Raw genomic sequence first — 22,596 nt, 5'->3', positions numbered from 1 at the left:
CCCTGTATACCTAGCTATACAGTACACCCCCACCCTCCACAACACTCCCAAACCTCTGTAAACACACCTCCCCCATCCTCCACCCAACACCTTGTCCCACAACATACTTTACAGCTTCTTCCTTTCCATCTCCTGACAGGTTTGATACCCTTTTGGAGATGGTGAAGGATGACCTTAGGAAGAAGGATACCACGTTCAGGAGAGCAGTCACACCACAAGAACAACTACTCATCACACTGAGGTATGTAAAAACAAATTTTTTTATTGCAAAAACAACCACTTTCCAACATGGAAACATTCTTCCAACATGGAAGACAAAAAAATAACATATCTATGGTATAGCCCGGTCAGTTTTAAGGAACACCAACCACCAACTTTGTGCTGGAAGAGTTGTAGGGCATAGCTGTCCAAGTGTCTTTCGGGGACACCAGGCCCTAATAAATTGAAGTGCTTCAAAAACCTAACCACTGGCACAGGACCCTCTGAGCCATGGATGAAGGACACAGGTCAGTGAAAAGGCTAGGCCTCTCACCGACCAGTGTAGGTGTCCTTCATCCATGGTTTCAAGGGTCTTGTGCAAGTGGTTAGGAACAAGAAAAAAGTGAGGAGCAAGAGGAACCGATGGCAGAGGTGCATGACTACAGGTGCAGTGCAACAGGCACAAGGTTGTGACCAAGGTAGTGTCTTTCGGGGACACCAGGCCTTAAATTGAAGTGCTTCAAAAACCTAACCACTGGCACATGACCCTCTGAGCCATGGATGAAGGACACAGGTCAGTGAAAAGGCTAGGCCTCTCACCGACCAGTCAAGGTGTCCTTCATCCATGGCTCCAAGGGTCTTGTGCAAGTGGTTAGGAACAAGAACAAAGTGAGGAGCAAGAGGAACCGATGGCAGAGGAGCAGGACTACAGGTGCAGTGCAACAGGCACAAGGTTGTGACCCAGGTAGTGTCTTTCGGGGACACCAGGCCCTAAAATTGAAGTGCTTTAAAAACCTAACCACTGGCACAGGACCCTCTGAGCCATGGATGAAGGACACAGGTCAGTGAAAAGGCTAGGCCTCTCACCGACCAGTGAAGGTGTCCTTCACCCATGGCTCCAAGGGTCTTGTGCAAGTGATTAGGATCAACAAAGTAAGGAACAAGAGGAATCAAAGGCACAGGTGCAGGACTACAGGTGCAGTGCAACAGGCACAAGGTTGTGACCCAGGTAGTGTCTTTCGGGGACACCAGGCCCTAAAGTTCAAGTCCAGCAAAACCAAAAGTTAAAAAGCCCTGTGATGGTATCCTTCCTCCGAGGATCGGAGGTATTCAGAGGAGCATGTCCAGGAACAATTTGACTTTTTTTTTCAAATTGTATCGGCACCACTACTAGAAAAGGTGGGAGTTGCTGCCTGGAAATCTGGACTCTCTTGGGTGCTGGTCGTGGATGAGCTGGACCCTGACAGCGGTGGCCCATATTGACTGCCTCTGTAGCCGGTGTACATCTGTGATGATTGCCAGGTGGGCACCGCTGTTGGTTGTGGGGGTCTAAAAATTGGTGGTTGCAATAATGGCGTGTCCATGTGCTGTTTAATCACCTCCAGCAAATTGGAATGGCACGCCATCAGGTTTTGGGAAGGCACCTTTTCCAGATATGGTATTAGAGACATCACAGTGTGAAAACACGGGTGTGCCTGCAATTTCAGTAGTTCCTTGCTTTGTTGATGCATTTGCTGCATCATGTTCTGCAGCTGGCCCACCGACTGATGATGCTGCGCACGCAGTTGGTCGATTTCTCCTCTGTGCATCTCATGCACCATTTTAAGCTCGTCCCTGTAGTGCCCATGTACAGCGTCGAGCTCACATTGCAGTGAAGTGATGTGGGACTTGTACTGCTCCATGATATGGCCCCTGTCCTCATCTTGCAACTGCCGGGTTATGAGAGTTTGGTGGCTCTGAAGAATCCCGAGAAGTCCGGAGACAGCCCCGGACATCTCGGACTCTGTCTCTCTCCTTGTTGGGGGGAGGGTACCTCGACGCCTCACTGGTGTGGTGGTCCTCACTGGTGGTGTGGCAGCATCTTCCCGTCCTCTGGCCTGTGTCGGGGTTGCCCTGCGCGCTGGTTGTGCTGCAGTCTCTCGGTGCTCCTCACTTTGTTCTTGTTCCCCTGGAGCTTCCATAGCGGTCGATTGTGGAGGTTCAGCTTCTTCCACACTCGGTCCTGCAACCTCAACATCCAAGCTCTCTTCTGCCAAGTCATCATCAAAGGAGAGAGTTGGGATTAAGGACTCCCTCCTCCTACTCCTCTCCTCGGGGCAATAGGTTACATCGGCGACGTCATCATCCACCAAGCTCTCCTCACTGCTGAACCGTGCCTCCTGGGTCGGTTCCTCTTGCTCCAAATTGTCTTCAGTCCTGTAGATAAAAACAATATTTATTGGTGTGCCAAACAGCATGTGGCGTCAATTCACAGAGCTAGCAAACACTAGCAATCACTTTATCAACCGTTTCTACCCAACATTTGATAAAGCTTGTGAGAAAAGTTCGCTAGCCATGGGAATTGAGGCCATAGCAATACATGGCCGAAGTCATGGTAAATGAGCTCTCAGTTCCTGCCCACAGTAGTGGTACTTACAGTCTAGGTTCCAGGCTTGCATTGATGAAAGACAATTGCTTGGCAAATTGGTAGTCTTTTTGTCGCCTTCCCCCGCCACTGCCACTTCGTTCGGCAAGTTTTTTCTTCCGTAGCCATTTCACGTATGCATCCCGTATATTGCGCCACCTTGTCTTGAACCTTTCTCCTGTAACGACATGAAAAATTGATTTCGATTATTTCTCTTGTAGGTACATCGCAACTGGACAAACATATACATCGCTACATGTCACATTTCGTATTGGGAAGAGCACGGTGGCAGGCATCGTCGTGAGGACTTCGAGGATCCTTTGGACGCGACTGAGGGCCAGATACATGCCTGTGCCGGACACCACGAAATGGGAGGAGATCGCCCAGGGCTTCTGGACCGAGTGCAAGTTTCCTAATTGTGTTGGCGCACTGGATGGGAAACACATCCGGCTTCAGAAACCCATGGGGAGTGGCAGCCATTATTTCAACTATAAAAAATACTTTAGCATTGTTCTAATGGCAGTGGCAGATGCGGACTACAAGTTTGTGTACGTGGACGTGGGGTCGTACGGTAGTTCCAATGACTCTGGAATTTTCCAGCGTACGACCCTTTGCCGGCTGATGGAGGAAGGCAGACTGCGTCTCCCCCGTGACAGACCCTGGCCTGGGACAAGGGCACCGGCCTACCCCTATGTGTTTGTGGGGGACGAGGCCTTCGCCCTGTCCGACCATGTAATGCGTCCGTACCCAGACAGGGGACTTGATGCCAGCCAGCTACACTTCAATGCTCGGTTGAGCCGTGCAAGGAGAATGGTGGAGTGCACATTTGGGATCCTGGTGTCAAAGTGGAGGGTGTTCCACACGCCCATGCTGCTGAAACCGGGCAACGCAGTTGTCGTGGTGAAGGCAGCATGCATCCTCCACAACTTTGTGCGGCAGGAGGAAAGAGAGACTCCGGAACCCCCGAATGTGCTTCCACTAATGCCCCTGCGGAGGTATGCAACCAGGCCAAGGGTAGTGTCACTGCGGAACAGGGACCAACTGAGACTTTATTTTACCACACCACCAGGACGAGGGTGAATGTTTGGTTTTTAATATGTTTTGTTGAAATGTGTTTATTTTGGAGTTTCAAGTTTTTGAGTGATTTTAAATGTATTAATTTTTTACAATAAATTGATGTATAATAATTGGTCATTGTGTATGTTTTATGTGCACAGGTGGGGTACATCGCAGGTGGGTGGGATACATCACAGGTGGGTGGGATACATCACTGTGGGGTACAGGTGGGTGGGATACATCACAGGTGGGGTACAGGTGGGTGGGATACATCACAGGTGGGTGGGATACATCACAGGTGGGTGGGATACATCACAGGTGGGGTACAGGTGGGTGGGATACATCACAGGTGGGTGGGATACATCACAGGTGGGATACATCACAGGTGGGGTACAGGTGGGTGGGATACATCACAGGTGGGGTACTGGCGGGTGGGATACATCACAGGTGGGATACATCACAGGTGGGGTACAGGTGGGTGTGATACATCACAGGTGGGTGGGATACAGCACAGGTGGGGTACAGGTGGGTGGGATACATCACAGGTGGGGTAGAGGTGGGTGGGATACATCACAGGTGGGGTACAGGTGGGTGGGATACATCACAGGTGGGGTACAGGTGGGTGGGATACATCACAGGTGGGGTACAGGTGGGTGGGATACATCACAGGTGGGGTACAGGTGGGTGGGATACATCACAGGTGGGTGGGATACATCACAGGTGGGATACATCACAGGTGGGGTACAGGTGGGTGGGATACATCACAGGTGGGGTACTGGTGGGTGGGATACATCACAGGTGGGGTACTGGTGGGTGGGATACATCACAGGTGGGATACATCACAGGTGGGGTACAGGTGGGTGTGATACATCACAGGTGGGTGGGATACAGCACAGGTGGGGTACAGGTGGGTGGGATACATCACAGGTGGGGTACAGGTGGGTGGGATACATCACAGGTGGGGTACAGGTGGGTGGGATACATCACAGGTGGGTGGGATACAGCACAGGTGGGGTACATCACAGGTGGGGTACAGGTGGGTGGGATACATCACAGGTGGGGTACAGGTGGGTGGGGAACAGGTGGGTGGGCAACACGTGGGTGACACAAATCCATAGCAAAAGTGGAATACATCACAAGCTTAAACCACAAGCCCCCCCCAAAAACTTCTAGTCAACATACCCTCTGTGCCTTGCTGTCTCTTGCTCAAGTTCTCAAAGTCCTCCACATACAGCTTGGCAATTTTTTTCCACAGGCCTCTGCATTTTTTGATGTTGCTGTGGTCCGCATCCCCCTTGTCCCACAGGGCTGGTACCTGCTGCACCTGTAGGATGAGGTCTTCTGATGTGTAGGGCCTCACCCCCTCGCTATCAGACAGATCCTGCTCCATATTGCTGCCAAAGAGCTCCAGCATGAAGTCACTGCTGCTCCACTCTGTGAACGCTGGTGCCATGTGGTCCCCATCCAAAATGGCCACCATACCATAGAGTCAGCATAGGAAGTGTGGTACAACATCCGGGTTTTTATAGCCGGTGTGTTGTGCGCTCTCCGGTTCTCATTGGTTTCCATTGGCCGGATGCAACATTCCGGCTCCGGTCCGGATACGTCAGCCGGACCAGCCGGACCAAAAAATAGCGCATGTTGGAACGGACGCCGGAGTCCGGATCCGGTCCGGCTCCGGTCCAGACGAAACGGACGCATGTGAACGGTCGCATAGACTTTCATTGCTATGCCGTGCGTCCGTTTCGTCCGGTCCGCATGCGGTCCGGCTCCGGCACGGCTCCGGCACGGCGATTCCGGATAGCAGCCGCTAATGTGAACCGGGCCTTAGTATTGGCATGAGGTGGTATGTATACTGCCATAATTATAATAACTGTATGTTCCCTGGGTAGGTAAAACGGTCGACATCTCAGCATTAAATATTCCACATCAGGTGATATAAACACCTAGTCCTCCACCTGTTTTCTTGCCAGAATCATGCGTTCGATCAGCACAGTGAAGCGTGTGACCTGCAAGCTCAACTGCAGCGTCTGGTATGGAGGGGTCCAGCCATGTCTCCGAAAAAAATCAAAAGGCAACAGTCTCTCATAGTTTTATACGTGGAGATATCCAGTCGGAGCTCATCCATTTTATTTGCGAGGGATCTCACATTTGCAAGCAGTGCGCTAGGAAGAGGGGTTTTATGTGGAGTAGCTCTCAGTCTAGTTAGCAGTCCTGATCGCTTACCTCTCTTTTGTTTCCTTTTGCTTCGCTTTCTGCCCCGTCTATTTCCGAGGATAGCAGTGGTTAACGAAAGACCCGGTGATCTAAGAATCTCCTGCGGTATTGATTCCGTGTTAAAGTAATCTCCTGTGCTGCTTGATCCGATCTGTAGAAGCTCCTGGCGTTTGTAGTGGATTCTGGCCTTTGCTTGTGAGGCGGTGAAGGTCAGTAGGAAGAAAATTAATAGAAGAGAGCACCAATGTGGGTAGCATGAAGCCGCTGCGTCTGTGCGCGCCGCCATCGTACTTGGTCTGGGCTGCAGATGATGGTTCTTGTGCTGCAGATGATGGTTTGTGCTGCAGATGATGCTGATCTCCAGAAGGGAGAGAGATCAGAGAGATGTTACCTGCATCACAGCCAGACTATTTGGTCCACGCATGCGCATTGTACTACGCTCTGTCGTTTACTCTTAGGGCCTGTTTCCACTACGCGCAGATTGGATGCAGAAAAACTGACTCCAATGAATGCCTATGGGAAAATCTGCATCAGAAAAATTGCGTTTAGTGGAAACAGGCCCATAGGCATTCATTGGAGTCAGTTTTTCTGCATCCAATCTGCGTGTAGTGAAAACAGGGTACGTTTCCACTAACGCGAATTCGCATGCGTTCCCCGCATGTAAATTCGCATAACCAATAAAAGTTAATGAGCCTGTGTCCACTTGTCAGGAAAACGGAGCGTTTTCTTGTGCAGGATAAATCTGCACAGCAGAGTCATCCGAATTCGGACACCGCACATACCGCATGCGATTCGCATACATTGTATTTAATAGGGAATTCGCATGGCGGGTTTTTATGCGAATTTTCATGCGAATTCGCATACGATTTCGCATGGAATCAATGAAAAAGCACACAGGCACTGACATGGTTAAATTCGCACACAGCATCATCTATGCGAAATCGTATGCGAATTCGCGGTAAAATTCGCATACAACCGCATGCGATTACGCTCCTGCATGCAAATTCGTTTGCGGGGAATCCACTGCGATTCCCCACCGAACTAGTGGAAACGCACCCTCAGGCATTCATTGGAGTCAGTTTTTCTGCATCCAATCTGCGTGTAGTGGAAACAGGCCCTTACTGCGTTGCCATAGGTGTGCATTACGGATCCTGCAGTAACGCACGGATGACTTTGTGTTTGGATTGCATTAAGCATGAAAGTCTCCATAGACTTTAACTTACTTAGCGGCCTCTTGGGGTAGGATTGCTTACAGTAACTTTACTGCAATGCAATAGTTTAAAAGGGCTCTAAACAGGCAACACTGCTCGTGATAATCGCCTACCACATTTTCTCAGCCATTTGCTGTAGGTGCTTAGATAGTACTGTAGTTGGCCAAATGTCTGCAACTCTGGTGCCACTCTGTTGGTGAACAAATTACAACTTGTGATTAGACACAGATGAGGGTGAATTAGCCAAGCTAAACTCTCTAAATACATGCAGAGTACATTGTTCTATTTTTTTCCTTCTGTCCTGTGCAAGATATCAGGTCCACTTCAATATAGAGCCATTGCAGAAGCATGATGTTTTCAGGAAAAAGCCTTTAACTTTTACCTTGTTTTGTTGCATTACTTTTTGCTTACCTTGACATTTTTGACATTGTTTATAGTATATAGTCATGTAGAGTTCTATATATTCTTTAGCCACTGACTGCTGGTTTTCTTTTATTCCCTCAGGGCTGTTTTAGGCAGCTGACCTCATGTAACCGGTTTTTGCATGTGAGATCATGCAAAGAGCAACAACATTCTTTGATCTTACAATCTTCACAGCTCAGATACTTCAGAACGGTATCTGGTAAGCTCCAATTATTCCAATGTTAGCTATAAAGCTAAGTGCTGATATTTTATTGGTGGTGGCTACAGCTTTTTTTATTTTCTTTTTTTTTTATTTTTTTTAGTCCTTTATTATAATGCATTTATAGCGTGGACATTTTTTGCAGCTCTTTAAAATGAAACCTAAACCAATTGCTGAAAATGATTCACTTACCTGGGGCTTCTCCTAGGTGCCCTTGCCGGTCCTCTACGATCCTCCTTTCTCCCGTCGTGGCTTAGTTTCGTTTTACACCAACTGGAAGTCAGTGAGCCACTGTGCCTGCGTGGTCCTCGCCACACGTAGCTTCGCTTCCATTCCCGTCCACAATAGAGTCCTGTGCAGGCGCAGTGGCTCACCAACACTGTTGGTGTAAAATGAAACTAAGCTGCGGCGGGAGAACGGAGGATTGCAGAGGACCGGCGTGGGACAGGGCGGCTGCAGGGGGCTGGGAGAAGCACCAAGTAAGTGAATCTTTTTCAGCAATTGGTTTAGGTTCCCTGTAAAAGCAAGAAGTTTTGAATCACTTTACAAATATTTGTTGCATCCTCAAATGCTAAATAGTGATGGTCATGTCTAGGGAAACTTTTGTAAAAGCATGTGATCCGTTAGATCAGGTGATAGATATGCAAGTCTCTGATTTGCTTGGCATAATCATGTGCTACAGCAGGATATGATCACAGCAAATCAGAGCTTTGCAATTATATTAGCTCATCAAACAAATCCCAAATATTTGTTGCTTCCACACATGCTAAATAGCTGTCCAATCGCATGCTTCTCGATGTGTTCCCTTAGACATGACCATCACTAATACTGCAATTATCATGATGCACAGAACGACCAAGGATGAATGCTAGATAAAGTCATACAGCTACAAGATAAGTTTCAAGTGATTGTCAGCCATAAAGTCAAATTCCATTTACCCACTGCTCTGTGTTTATTATGCAGTCTACAACCTGACCCTGCAAGATGAAAATGATGCAAGATTATGCAAGTTCTTAATAGAAATTGTATGCAGCTTGTAATTGGAACTATCGGATCCCATCAAGGTTGGATTTGATTGGTCTATTTTCAAGTGCATAAATTTGTATACACAATTTGCTTAATCCTGTACCAACTGGAAATTATTTTGATTTACCATCCCTACTACTGATTATAATTGTGCAAAAATGTATATGATGCATACATACCTGGGGTTTCCTCCAGCCCCCTTCAGGCTGATGGGTCCCTCACAGTCCTCTTCTGCCTCCTAGATCCTCCGCTACGACTCCCATTAATTTGGCCAGTCGTCACAGGCGCAATTAAGCCTCGCTCCCTCCCACATCGCCCTCCTGCGGCTGGCATAATGCACCCGACTGGCCAGATTACTGGGAACCGTAGCGGAGGATCTAGGAGGCAGAAGCAGACGGCGATGTACCAATCACCCTGAAGGGGGCAGGAGTCAATCCCATGTATGTATACATTTCTTCTTTCCTTTGATCTCAGATTTCCTTTAAACTGGCTGTTCCATAAGAGTAGTATAGGAAATTTAGACCACTTAGTGAAATATTACACATACTGTAATTTACCATACTTTGCGAGCTGTGGCTATGACATCCTAATTTGGATTTTTGCCCACCAGTGACAGTTTATAGGAGAAAAGCTAGCTTTGTCTATGATACTTCATGAAAGGGTACCAGTGCATTAAGAAGAATTATAAATTCTCACCTTTACTGAAGGGTTTTTGAAGTTATACTGTAAGCTACTTTAAAAGACACTGAAGCAGCCTATTGTGGCAGGAAAATTTCACTTGTGAAAAACTCAGTGCTTTCAGAATGCATTATACACACTCAAGTCCTATTACTACAATAACTCCCGGCTAATACGCAGAATAACACCTTTGACATCACAGACAGCAGCCAGGTGTTGTAGAGGTGAATCAGTAAGATGCTGGATGATTGCTAGAGGGCTCTGGATCCACACAGACTGCTATGTATCTGATACCTGCTGATGGGTGTGGTGAATTCAGTCTTGCCTGTTTTCTACTCCGTGAGCTCTCCTTTTTTACATTTTTCCACTTAAATGCCTTTATTCTTCACACTGCTGCTAATAGTTTTTTTATGTTGTTACAGCACTGAATGCTCAGATTGTACAGTTCAAGTTGTCTGACATTGGAGAAGGAATCACAGAGGTTACTGTTAAAGACTGGTAAGTGAACCGCATTGCAGGGCTGATGATGAGGCTATAGCAGGAAAGTGGGGAGGCGTTGCCCTACGCAACCAGACGTCAAGTTTCATTTTTTAAACTTGGCCACAAAAATCTTCAACCAAGCTTGCTTTTCTTGAAGTGCAAGTGCGTGTGTGTCCGTGCGTGCGTGTCCGTGCGTGCAATGTTCTTTTTAAACAACCTTAAAGTAGCAAACGGTGAATTTCACATGGAACTTTTATTTTTTGTAAATCACTGGCATTTTGAGTGTCAAGATAAGACATTTGTATTTTATCTTGACACACAGAAGTTACTGTATTTACAAAACGGTCAGTTCCTTGCCGATTGAAAAAAGTTTAGAGAATAGCTTGCACCCAGTGTAACAGTCAGGTTTCAGCAGAAAATTGATTAACAAACAGTTAAGGCTGCTTCACACCAAAAGTCGCAGCTATTTTGCTGCAATTGCTCCCTTATGCTACAGTGTGAATGCTTCCATAGGGAGCCACTGCACTAGCGATTATGCCGATTGCCGGTGATTACCCGATTGATTGGACCGAAGTCGGGCTGAAATCAGTTAAATGTATCAATCAAGCATGCAGGAAAATCTCAGAGCGTAAAAGTATTAGAGGCAGAGGATCAGCAGGATAGCCAGGGATTCAGACACTACTGATGCATGAAAGATCAGATGGACTGACGGGCAACTGGTATAGTTTAAAAGGAAATAAATATGGCAGCCTTCATATGCCTCTTTATTCAGTTTACCTTTAAAGGCATTGGGAATCTATCTTTAAAAAAAAAAATTAAATAAATAAAAAATCAGCCAAATACTTAAGGACAGGGACATCTCTGGGTCCTATAGAGCCTACCCACTCCTCTCTCGGTCCCTGTTCCAACGCTGGCTCCCTGGTAGCGGTATTCAACCAATTTGATCAAATACTGCTCTAATCCTCCGCCATGGGGGACTTCGGAAGTCTTCGGGAGCCCTAGTGCTCCCCAAGACGGACTGCTCCATACTGTGTACGTGCGAATGCCTCTCTTGCGCAGTATGGACCTGCCTGTCTTCGGAAGTCTTTGGGAGTTGAGGCCACCTGAAGTCCCCCGCGGCAGGGGATTCAAACAGGATGGCCAGCGTTCAACGGAGGGTACCGGGAGAGGAGCGGGAAGGCTCTATAGGTCCCAGAGCCTTCCCTCTCCTTGGGTAAGTATCTTGCCCTTTTTTTTTTTTTTTTACATAAATTGATTACCAATGAATTTAAGCAACTGGCGAATTCTTTGTAGTACAAAATAAGCACAAACTTATTTGGCCAAACAAGATGATTCTGATCAATAAAAACTATCTAGAATTGATTAGACATTTATCATTCATAAAGCTGAGCTTAACAGGCCATTGGGAGATGTGATATAAGGCTCTATTCACACCTACGTTTTCAAATTGCCGGCAATTGTTGCCAGCGTTTTGCAGGAGTGATTTTTCCGCAATTTCATGCAGAAAAATCACTGAACAGTGTGGCGATTGCGTTTAGCGCTTCTATAGCACTGAAACGCGATCGGTGGGAAATCACCTGAAAATGGTGCAGGCGACACGTTTGGCATTTTTGGGCGATTTGCGACGATTAGCGCAAATCGCCCAAGTAAGAACGGGGCCCATAGGGTTTCATTACGCTAACGTTTTTAGTGAGTGGGGCCTAATTGAAGCCATGCCAGTGTTTAGGACGGAATGATAGAGAAATGTGTGTAACTTGATGACCCACACCTTTCCTGAGTCAGTCCCATCAATTAGTTTGAGTTGTGCCATAAATGTGTGAGGACCTCGACCCTGGAGCCCTGGAGCTGGACAGCCCTGTGGTAGGCAAAGCTTGAAGAAAGGGAAACCGAGAGCCCGATATGGTGTAGTATGTTAATGTAGTGGAATCTGTTGTAGAGAAACGTGATGATATACTCACAAAAATGGGTCGCCACCAAGGCAACCACTGGACCAGCAGGCGGGGAGAATTATATCCTGATCCCGCTCAGGTTTAAGACGTTGCTCTATGTAGATAGGAAAAATGGGGATACACCCCTCCACCAAGGGTGGACTAGATCATTTTGTAACACGGTAACAGAGGCGCCAGGTAGTATAAAATGAATTACAATCGTTAAAAAGGGGGAAGTGGGTGGACTCACCTCCCTTCTGGAAAAAATGGCCGGACAACGGGCAAGTTATGGTACTTACAGTCTAAAGTAACATTTATCATCAATTCTAAAAGTTCAACACGTTTCACGGGTAACAGTCCCGCTTCTTGAGGCAAACAATTTTTGGAGGGTGCAAAGTCAGGTCATGACCCCGGGTAGAGCGTCTCTGTTAACAGTTGACAGAGGCGCTCTACCCGGCTCATGACCTGACTTTGCACCCTCCAAAAATTGTTTGCCTCAAGAAGCGGGACTGTTACCTGTGAAACGTGTTGCACTTTTAGAATTGATGATAAATGTTACTTTAGACTGTAAGTAACTTGCCTGTGGTCCGGCCTTTTTTTCCAGAAGGGAGGTCAGTCCACCCACTTCCCCCTTTTTAATGATTTTAATGAATTTTACTCTACCTGGCGCCTCTTACCGTGTTACAAAACTGTGGTAGGCAAAGACAGCCTGATGACAACTGGATGAGTGGCTTCTTGTGAGGCCAGGCATATGCATAGGTTCAGAGGAAGCATTTTACATAACGGCCATCAGCTACCCTATCGCCTGTACTACTCAGATTTGTTTTTAATAAATGGTATGTTTAAACAGTGCCTAGCAGATCTTTGCCTTGTCCTCCATGTACAGCATCCTTCCCAGGCTGGGAGCACACTCTGTACCATACAACAGTGTTTCTCAGCATCCTCACAATATGCATGCCTTTATGAAAGATGGTGTTTCCTGAGTACCCACTATACTGTACAGTATGTGTAGCTGTGTATAAATGTCAGATAATGCTCATAATAAAGTTCTTCCTTACAGTAACAATTAAGCCCACTAGACACTAGTGAGAGATTCAGCTGAGCTATTATGTACCTGACATTTACGCAGAGTTTTGATCTATATATAGTACATTACAAATACATTATAAATAAGTGTTTCATTCTAAGCATCTATTTTGCTTTCTCTATGAAGGAAAGAGTTTATGAATTTGCTAAAGGTCTTAAAATGTAGGTTAATGAATAACTTTTAACTACTTCAAAAGAGTGGCATGGTGTGTGCTCATAACTAAGTAGCACCTGTTATAATGGCTTCAGATAAGCCTCTCTGCTAATTTAAAGGCACAGTACGTGCAAACTTGCATCTGCTTGCCAGAATATGCAGGGCCTAAACTATCAACACTGCTGTGTGCTGCAGGAGTCAGTCCACACCAAAATGTTGCATATAAACAGGGGTGCAGCATGTGTAGGCCTCCTTGTGCACCTAGGAAAAGGGAACAGCACAAGCAGTGCCCCAAGCACACTCATTGTCCAGAAGGTCCGCCCCTCCCCCCGAGCATGGCCAGCACCTGAGAGCTGTACACAAACGCTCAGCAAACATAAGAATCCCTACCTCTTGCATTTCGTCCAGCTGCAAATTTATGCAAATCGCATGACTTGTGAGTGAAATTACCTTGGAGTTCAGTTACCTTTGGCAGTAGCTTTAGCGCTGCGGTCCATGGAGCATTTTGAACCATGTCCTAGATAATGAAGACCTCTTGTAAAAAAAAAAAAAAAAATACAATGTACTGTACCTAAGAGCAATACTGAATTTTGTGTATTGAAAGAAGCAACATTTATGGTGGTGTCCACTTGTTTTCACTTAGAAAGTGAGTAAAATGTGGAATTTAACAAGATATATGATAACATTCATAGCTGGAGACTAGCTGACATATGCCCATGGACTATCGTTTGAGAGCCACTGATCATTTTCTTGATTTCAGTTTTTAGGCCTGGTGCACACCAAAACCCGCTAGCAGATCCGCAAAATGCTAGCAGATTTTGAAACTCTTTTTGTTATTTTTCTGTAGCGTTTCAGCTAGCATTTTGCGGTTTTGTGAAGCGTTTTTGGTGTAGTAGATTTCAGATATTGTTACAGTAAAGCTGTTACTGAACAGCTTCTGTAACAAAAACGCCTGCAAAACCGCTCTGAACTGCCGTTTTTCAGAGCGGTTTGCGTTTTTACTATACTTAACATTGAGGCAGAAACGCATCCACAATCCAAAAAATGCCTCACCCCGGGAGTATGCGTTTCAGCAAAACGCCTCCCGCTCTGGTGTGAACCACCCCGTTGAGATACATTGACCAAGCGTATCCGCAGCCGCAAGCGGCTGCAGAAACTCTGAAAAAGCCGCTCGGTGTGCACCAGCCCTTTGTCCATTAGAAGGTGCAGACTTCAGAAAGTTGGATTTAGGCTTGTAGTTAGGTTTTGCACCCAAGCCTCAGGATATCTGATGGTCAACAAATGGCAATTTCGAGTTGATGCAGGATTATGCAAATGTATGCAGCTTGAAAGTTGACCATTCACATTCTACCTCAGCTGGATTTGATTGGTTCATGATCAAGCTGCATTAATTTGCATAATAATGCATCAAAGTGAAATTATTTGCATCTCATTGATCATCCTTATTCATGTGTTGCTTTACTTGGGTCCTTTCACAGTTTTGCGGTGACAATTGTTACGTGTATTTTTAGGTATGTGAAAGAAGGTGACACAGTATCCCAGTTTGACAGTATCTGCGAGGTCCAGAGTGACAAGGCCTCGGTGACGATCACTAGCCGCTATGACGGTGTTGTTCGGAAGCTGTATTACAATGTGGACGACATAGCATTGGTGGGAAAGCCTCTGGTTGACATTGAAACAGATGCCATGAAAGGTTTGTAAGCATGATGCTCAGTGCGGACGGAGAGAGATGCTTTTGCAGCCTTCTGGTTAAAATGAGTTAGCAAACAAATTGTTTAGTTGTATTATCCATGTAATAGATTATTGTGTATTCCTATTATAATTCTTAATATAGTGAAATTCTAAGATACACTTCATGCTTTCCAGAATAGAATTGTGTCAATATTGTGTCTGTACTGCTCCATCACGAGTTCCATTATTTTCTGTCACCGATGAGGATGGGTGGCATTGTATTGCATGAATGACAATGGCTGTACGCTTTGCCAGTTGCCAGCATTAATTATTAAAAAGTATTTATTAGATGTCAAAAGATTTTAGTGCTAGGTACCGGTAATATAAGAGAACAGCAAAGATTGCAGAAAGGATAAATGGCCATTGTGCACTTGCATTAAGCAGTTATGTATGTTAAAGAGAATCTGTACTCTAAAATTCTTTCAATAAAAAGCATACCATTCTCCATTATGTTCTCCTGGGCCCCTCTGTGCTGTTTCTGCCTCTCCCTGCTGCAATCCTGGCTTGTAATTGTCAGTTTTAGGCAGTGTTTACAAACAAAAGACATGGCTTCTAACCAGAGTATGATAGGCTGAGAACAGCTCACTGTGTGACTCATGCAGAGGTTGGAGAGGGTGTGTAAAGCTTCTGCCAATGACAAGCAGTGCTGCACATTCCACACATTCCAGCCTGAGCCCGACAGAGCTGACAGAGGAAAGATAAGATTTATTACAGAGATAGTGCAACTAGAAAAGGCTGCAGTAATCCAGACCACATTAGAACAGGTATAGGAACTTGTAGGATAGAAGAAATAAGGCTCAAAATTTTGTTACAGAGTCTCTTTAAAGCAAGAACTGAAAATGTAAAAGTCAAAATAAACATGCGCACGTCATTCTGACCTTCCGTGTAGTCTAATAATCAATCTTTCTCCTCTCCTGCATCCTGTTTGTCCACCGTGATCAATGGAATGCTCTGTCCTCCATTTTGAAAATGGCCATTACCCCATAACCGCTTCCTTGTCAGCACACCGTTAAACTGTAATATCTCACTTGAGCCACAGGAAAATATGGACAGTACCTTGCTCATCAGTTGTCTTTTCAGTTATAACTGACAGAAACTGATATATATCAGTTATCTTGTCAGAATTGGGAGGAATTGTTGTAAGAAGAAAATGGTGAGCTTCTGAGAGGCACTGATGGTGAGGCAAGTATGTAATTTATTTGCAGGTACATCATGTGTTTATTTTAAATGATTTTACTCGGCTCAGGTTCACTTTAACCACTTAATGACATGCTGACTTATAAAAACATCCTGTAAGAGCCTCTTAATTGCTCCAGGATGCTTTTATAAGTCACAGTGCTGCTCTGCGCGTGCACGTGCATCCCTGTGCACGTGAAAATAGTGAGGGGAAAAAAAAAACACCCAAAAAAAAATACACCTTTATGTCCAAATGATATCTTGTCACCATACTTTGTAGTAGGGACATAATTAATATCTTGTGGTAACCAGGACAAATAGGCAGATAAAATGTGTGGGTTTTATGTACAGTAGCAGTGTTTACCGTATATTAAAACCATAGGGGATAATATTGGAGAAGTATTGTATTTTCATTTTTTTCCTTGTATTTCCCTTTTTTAAAATGCATAGAAAATGAAGTAATTACTGAAAACAAATATCAACCCCAACAAGCCCAATTGGTGGTGAAAAAATAAGAGATCATTTCATTGTGATTAGTAGTGATTAAGCTATTGGCAAATGAAAGGGATGAGCACTGAAAGGTAAAAATCGCTCCTGTCCGTTAGGGTAAAAACCGCCTTGGGGTGAAGTGGTTAAGAAAACATGCCTTCAATTAAATATGGATTATGTAGAAAAAAATGCTGGGTATATGGCTGTCATGCTGAACCTCTGCCTTTATTTTGAGTCACTGACCCAGAACTAGTATGTAGATCAGGTATTCTAAATCCTGTCTCGCTTCACTGGTGGCATTTATGCCAGTTATTATTATTGTAGTATTGAGTCAGTAGAGAAGTGCCTGACACCCTTACAGTCAGAGGATCAGGGGCGCAGCTTAGGTTTTGGTGGCCCCAAGCAATCCATAACTTGAGGCCCCCATCAATGAAACTCAAGCCGCAGTGAAAAAATGGGCAGCCCCACCACAAAGCAGCAAAAAAATCGGTGTGGCCAAGCATGATGTGGGAGGAGCCAAATACTAGCCGTTTCTAGGCTAAATTGCACCCAGGACCAGGGCATAAAATGCGCCCCCCCCCCCCAAACGTGGAGACCGGTATAGGTAGCCCATATAGTTGCCCCCAGTATAGGTTAGATAGGTAGATGCCCCAGTATAGGTTAGGTAGGTACCCCTCAGTATAGGTACCTACCTTCATGGTGCGTTTGTAGTTCCTGGGGGGGCTCAGCGCATCTCTGATTGGAGGCCATTCGGAGGCGCCCTGGTGTTTGCGCTAATCCACCTTTTGCGCAATTTTCGATTTTTCAATTTTACTTGGTAGCGCACCCAGGCTATGCATATACATAGGTTAGGATTTAGTTAGTGTTAGGCCCCTCCCATTGGAGGATTGACTTCTTTGCAGTGGAAGGGACGAATAATTAATAGGTTGCATGCAAGCTGTTACAGGAAACCAACATCCTCCAGTGTATTCGACCCCCACAAGTGGGGTTTGCACTCTTTTGCAGGTAGGCACTAGTCTGTTTTTAAGTAGCGCTGCTCATTTCCTTGCTAAGTATAGGTTAGATAGGTAGATGCCCCAGTATAGGAGAAGTAGGTGCACGCACACAGTATAAGAGATAGGTAGGTACCCCTCAGTATAGGTTGGGTAGATGCATACCCCAGTATAGGTTAGATAGGTAAGTGTCTCCAGGCAGCATAGGGGCGGGGGGAGCGGGCAGAGAGAAGTTTCAACTCACCTGGCTTCCTCTGCACACAGCCTTCTTTCCGTCCTGGCGTGCGGCGTCTGTCGCTTCAGTAAGAGCTTCCCCTGTGATAACGTGGTTACGTCATCACAGTGGGCTCTGTTACCATAGCGGCAGACGCCGCACGCCGGGATAGAAAGAAGATAGAGGCTGTGTGCAGAGGAAGCCAGGTGAGTTGAAACTTTGCTCTGGTTGCTGCGCCCACCCTCCTCCCACTCCGCCGCTAGCAGCAGAGCGAGGCCCCTCTTCTTGTGAGGTCCCAAGCAGGGGCGTGACTCGCCTGTATGCTGGCGGCCCCCCTGCAGGGGATTGACCTTCCAACACTTAGCCACCAATTGCAGCCCTCAGTTACTAGGGAGGAAAGGGAAGTAAGGCTGTTCTGCTGCCTTCTCATTAGTCAGTCCATATAACAATTGACAACCACAAGGATGTATGAGACCGCACACTAGCGATGTCGGGGAATGGGCGTGCAGCGGATCCACCCCTGTGCCCACAGGGTACGGCGTACAATTTCTCCAAGATGATCCGGCACAGCTCTTTTAATCAGAAGATTATTTTATTGGATCCTAAAAATACAAACATTAAAGCTGCATAGTGTTTACACATTTCACATTCCCTTTGTGGACAAGCCCTGTAGTTCCCCATCAGGTCCAGTCATTTGCATAGGTTCCTCTGATTGGTTGCCATGTTGGAGCTTTGACTATATAAAGAGCATGTCTGCAGTTGTTCATTTGGCTGTGTGGCGTGAACAAGGACTGTGATGGTCCGAAACGGTGGACCGTAGCCACTATGCAGCTTTAATGTTTGTATTTTTATGATCCAATAAAATAATCTTCTGATTAAAAGAGCTGTGCCTGATCATCTTGGAGACATATAACAATTGAAGCATAATGTGACCGGTTAGTCATTATTTCTTTTGAATACGTTTTTCTGTTACGGTACTTATAAATGAATATGCTTTGCTAACATCAGTATTTCAGCTGTTAAAGTGGCCCTAAACCCAAGACTTCCTCTCCGCTCTAAAAGAGAAGCAACAACCTATGCTGCTACAGAAAAACCTGCTTACAGAACTCTTCAGAGTTAGTGCAGAACTTATACTTCCTGGTTTACTGGGAACACATACAGGGTTAAACCTCCTGTGTTTACATATAGCCTCTGAAGGGCAGGGATGAGACAGAGGTGTCCACAAATTACAGTGACTTATTCCTTCCGGATAAGGGAGAATTAGACAGCCTGTTATCTCTAAATGTGAACGGATTTGTTTTTCTGTGCTTTCCTTCTTTCCTATGCATAAGTTTATGTCCTCTTAACACCTGTCCAACTAAGGTGCAAGGTTTTTCCTATTTAATCCCCGGTTCAATAACGCTTCACATTTCTTCTTTAAAAAGTTTACATATATGAACAGTCAGCTCATGATCGCTCATTTTACAATTCTAATTATACCTGAGAGAGCGGTGGAAAAAACTAAGGTCAGCGGAGACAGATCCTTATAAATTCTGAAACTGTTGACCACTGCAGGAGCTACCAAGCTGACACCACTAATACCAAAAACAGACTGCATTATGGTACATAGTGGAGATGTGCAATGAAATAGTAGTATTTGTGACTTGCATGCAAATTGTATGCAGCCAACAACAAGGAAATGTCATGGCTGTAATGGATGTATTGAATGTTCTTACAGCAGCCAGCGGCTCTGGAATTGGAAAGTAACTATCGTCATGTGCGCCCTACTCTTTTGGCTATTATCTATCTTTGTTTGTACCAATTCCAGGTTATGTTACATGAAATACCATCTAAACAAGTTTCTTACTACAGCCCGGTGTAAGAGAAATCCATTATTGCTTGTTATGCTGCACCGTCAGTGATGATGTCTTCTCTGTAGATGGACCCACTGAAGAGGATGTGGTGGAGACTCCTGCTATATCACAAGAGCACACACACCAGGAAATAAAGGGACACAAGACTTTGGCAACACCAGCTGTCAGACGCCTTGCCATGGAGAATAATGTAAGTGACACCGATTTATAAAGAAAGGGGGTATAATTATTGGGGAGCAAAGGGTGGTCTTGGTACTTAGCCGATGATATCTTGCTAATTTTACATGATCCAGAAAATCCCGGTTCTCTTGATACTATTTCTCTCCAATGAAGTGGTTGTTGGGACAGCACAGTCTCTGGGGGTTAGTCGCCCACACCTCTATAACCTACCTGGGCCTCAAGATACATAGGGACCCATACCAATTATGCCGGGCAAATTGCACCCCAATAATCGACAAAGTAATCGCACAATTTGAGGGATGGGTGAACATCCCATTAAGTTTGATGGGGAGAGCTGCCTTACTAAAAAATGGTAAGTTTTTGGGAAACTCCTTTATCCATTGCAAGTGCTCCCATTGCTAATAAAACACTCCGATTTGCAATGCTTAAATAAAGCCTTCATCACTTTTTTTGTGGACGGGGAAAAAAGGGAGAATTGAGCTAAACAGACTGCAGCTCCCCAGAGACTGTGGAGTTAAACATCCCTGACATCCGAAGATACAATTTATCCGGCTTCATAAGGCACGTCAAGGATTGGGTATCAGAAACAAATTAGTTTTCTAATTCTACATTGGAAAACGCCATTGCAGAACCCTGGAATCTGAGAGGCCTACTTCTTTCACTCTGGGCATTCCTCCTCCTATGACTCAGGCATAGCCAACTCATAGGAGACACTATCATAACATGGAGAGAGGTCAGGAAATTATTTCAAGAGATCCTGTAAGGAAAAAAGTGCCCCTATGGGATACTGACCTCGAGAGGGGGAGCCTCTGGACCCTAATGAGGCTTCCCCATCTTGCTGTGTAGCCCCGAGCCAGCGCTGGCACTCCCCAAAAATCTGCTGACAAGCTTGTGCGCAGTAGACTGCAGCTCGCAGCTGTATTTACCTTAGAGATCTGGCGCAGGCGCATCACCAGTTTCCTCCTCAGGCTCCGGCGGAAATAGCCGAGGCCAATCGGGTCCGCTGTACTGCTTAGGCATGAGACTCAAAATAGCGAAAGCAGTAGGGGATCAAATGCATCTCTCCCTCACTGTAACAAATTTAATATCCGTACATCCTTCAGATGTATCCTCCTGCACTCTGGGCAGCCTGATTTTTAAATGTTCAGTAAGGCCTGGAACCCACTGAAAAACGCAAAACGCAACCGCTAGCGTTTTCTGAGCGGTTTGCAAGCGGATTCATGCGCGTTTTTGGTCGTGTTTTGCAACATTGTATTTTTTTTCCCCAGCGGGTGCGTAGCTTTTTGCGTTTTTATCCTGATTGGTCCTGTGAATTATTTTTCATTTTGTTACAGAGTGCTGAACCGCAAAACGCTAGCAAAACCGCTCAGTTTAGGTTTTGCTGAGCGTTTCCGCTAGCGTTTCAATACTTTACATTGAAGCGCTAACGCTCCCAAAATGCTGCACGTCCTTCGTTTGCGTTTCTGAGAAACGCAAACGCTCCTGTGGAAGTTGCCCCATTCATTAACATTAGCCCAGCGTTTTGGCAAACTGCTAGCGTATCGCAGTGCTGCCAAAACGCTGCCAAAAGCGCTCCTGTGGGTTCCAGCCCTAATAGCTCTGTTTTGAATGTTAACCTCACATGGCACTTGATGTATAAATTCCTCCTCTGCTTTTCAGCAATCGCACTGAAGAAAAAACTAACCTGTTTCAGACCACTTCTCACACCACTTTTTTTTTTTTTTTTTTTAATTTAGTCACAAGTATGACAATTTCCTGTCTGGAAATGTCTCTACAGAAGGCAAATAAAAAAGATCATAAACCTTGTAGTAGTAGTAGTAGTAGTAGTGGTGGTAGTAGTAGTAGTAGTAGTAGTAGTAGTAGTAGTAGTAGTAGTAGTAGTAGTAGTAGTAGTAGTAAAAAGCAACTAGGTCTGCAGCAAATGTATCTGCTTGAGTCACAAACTTTCAAACTTAGTTCTAAATTCCTTGTGTGCAAGTTTTTTATTTTTTTATTATATAAATACATACATGATTTGGTATATAGAACTTTTACACGTGTGTTTTTGCCTGCACATGCAAGAATCCTTTTTATGTTTCTGTGGTGGTTACTGTATGCTTTTGTGTAATGGCTGCCCTGTCCGGCTGAGAAAATCTTGGCTACCTACTGACAGTGCTCTTGTAAGTTCTGCTTTTTAACTTCAGTCCCATCCTCAATCCCACATCATCCAAGCCCACCTGCTGCTAAAATCTATGTTTTAGTTTTGGATAGAAAGTTCTTATTGCTGTGTCCTTTTTAGAATAATTGCACTCATTTCTGTCTCTGAGAGTAAATGATCTAAACCTCTCCAATTTTTTTTAAGCAGTTTACACAGTTTTATACATGTTTAAGAATTTGCTGAGCTCCAGTGCTTGTCACAAAGAGTTCTCTCTGTAGCACAAGTTGCTGAAGAGCTCTTCCTTAGCTGGAAACAGCCACTGTGCTGTCACTTCCATGTTTTTAGAGGATTCTCTGAGACACATGGCTGACTTCTTCAAACGAAATTTCCTCGAACAGCTGCATCAAATCTAAAAATTGTGTGACAGATGCCATAGTCCTCTGTTCAACTTTATTGGTTGCAATAAAAAAAAAAAAATCTGTTATGTTGAACAAGGGCTTTAATAAGTGTCATATTTTTGTGACTATAGTAATTTAAAGGAGTAATGTAAGGGTAATAAAAACAAAAAACAAAAAAAAGTTTAACTTACCTGGGGCTTCTAATGGCCCCCGTAGACATCCTGTGCCCGCGCCGGGACAAAACGATGCTCCAGGCCCCCACCGCGGTTCACTTCCGGAATGTGTGACTTTAATGTCACAAGCTACTGCGTCTCTTATCAGCATGTAGATAGAGATCTCCACTATCTAAAACTAAGGGGTTAATAT

General features: G+C 45.2%; 1 protein-coding gene across 1 annotated transcript in view; it reads left to right on the top strand.

Annotated features, from left to right (window-relative positions):
- DBT (dihydrolipoamide branched chain transacylase E2) overlaps positions 1 to 22,596 on the top strand; it is a 43,718-nt gene that overhangs the window by 4,971 nt on the left and 16,151 nt on the right. The window contains exons 2-5 of the mRNA XM_068239990.1: positions 7,591 to 7,708; positions 9,835 to 9,910; positions 14,572 to 14,753; positions 19,581 to 19,705. Of these exons, the coding sequence (XP_068096091.1) occupies positions 7,591 to 7,708; positions 9,835 to 9,910; positions 14,572 to 14,753; positions 19,581 to 19,705 (501 nt within the window). The remainder of the gene's footprint in view (positions 1 to 7,590; positions 7,709 to 9,834; positions 9,911 to 14,571; positions 14,754 to 19,580; positions 19,706 to 22,596) is intronic.

Source organism: Hyperolius riggenbachi, chromosome 6 (assembly GCF_040937935.1).
Source record: "Hyperolius riggenbachi isolate aHypRig1 chromosome 6, aHypRig1.pri, whole genome shotgun sequence".
Lineage (NCBI taxonomy): Eukaryota > Metazoa > Chordata > Amphibia > Anura > Hyperoliidae > Hyperolius > Hyperolius riggenbachi.
Note: the sequence above shows the minus strand (reverse complement) of the source record. Positions and strands in the feature narration are given on the sequence as shown.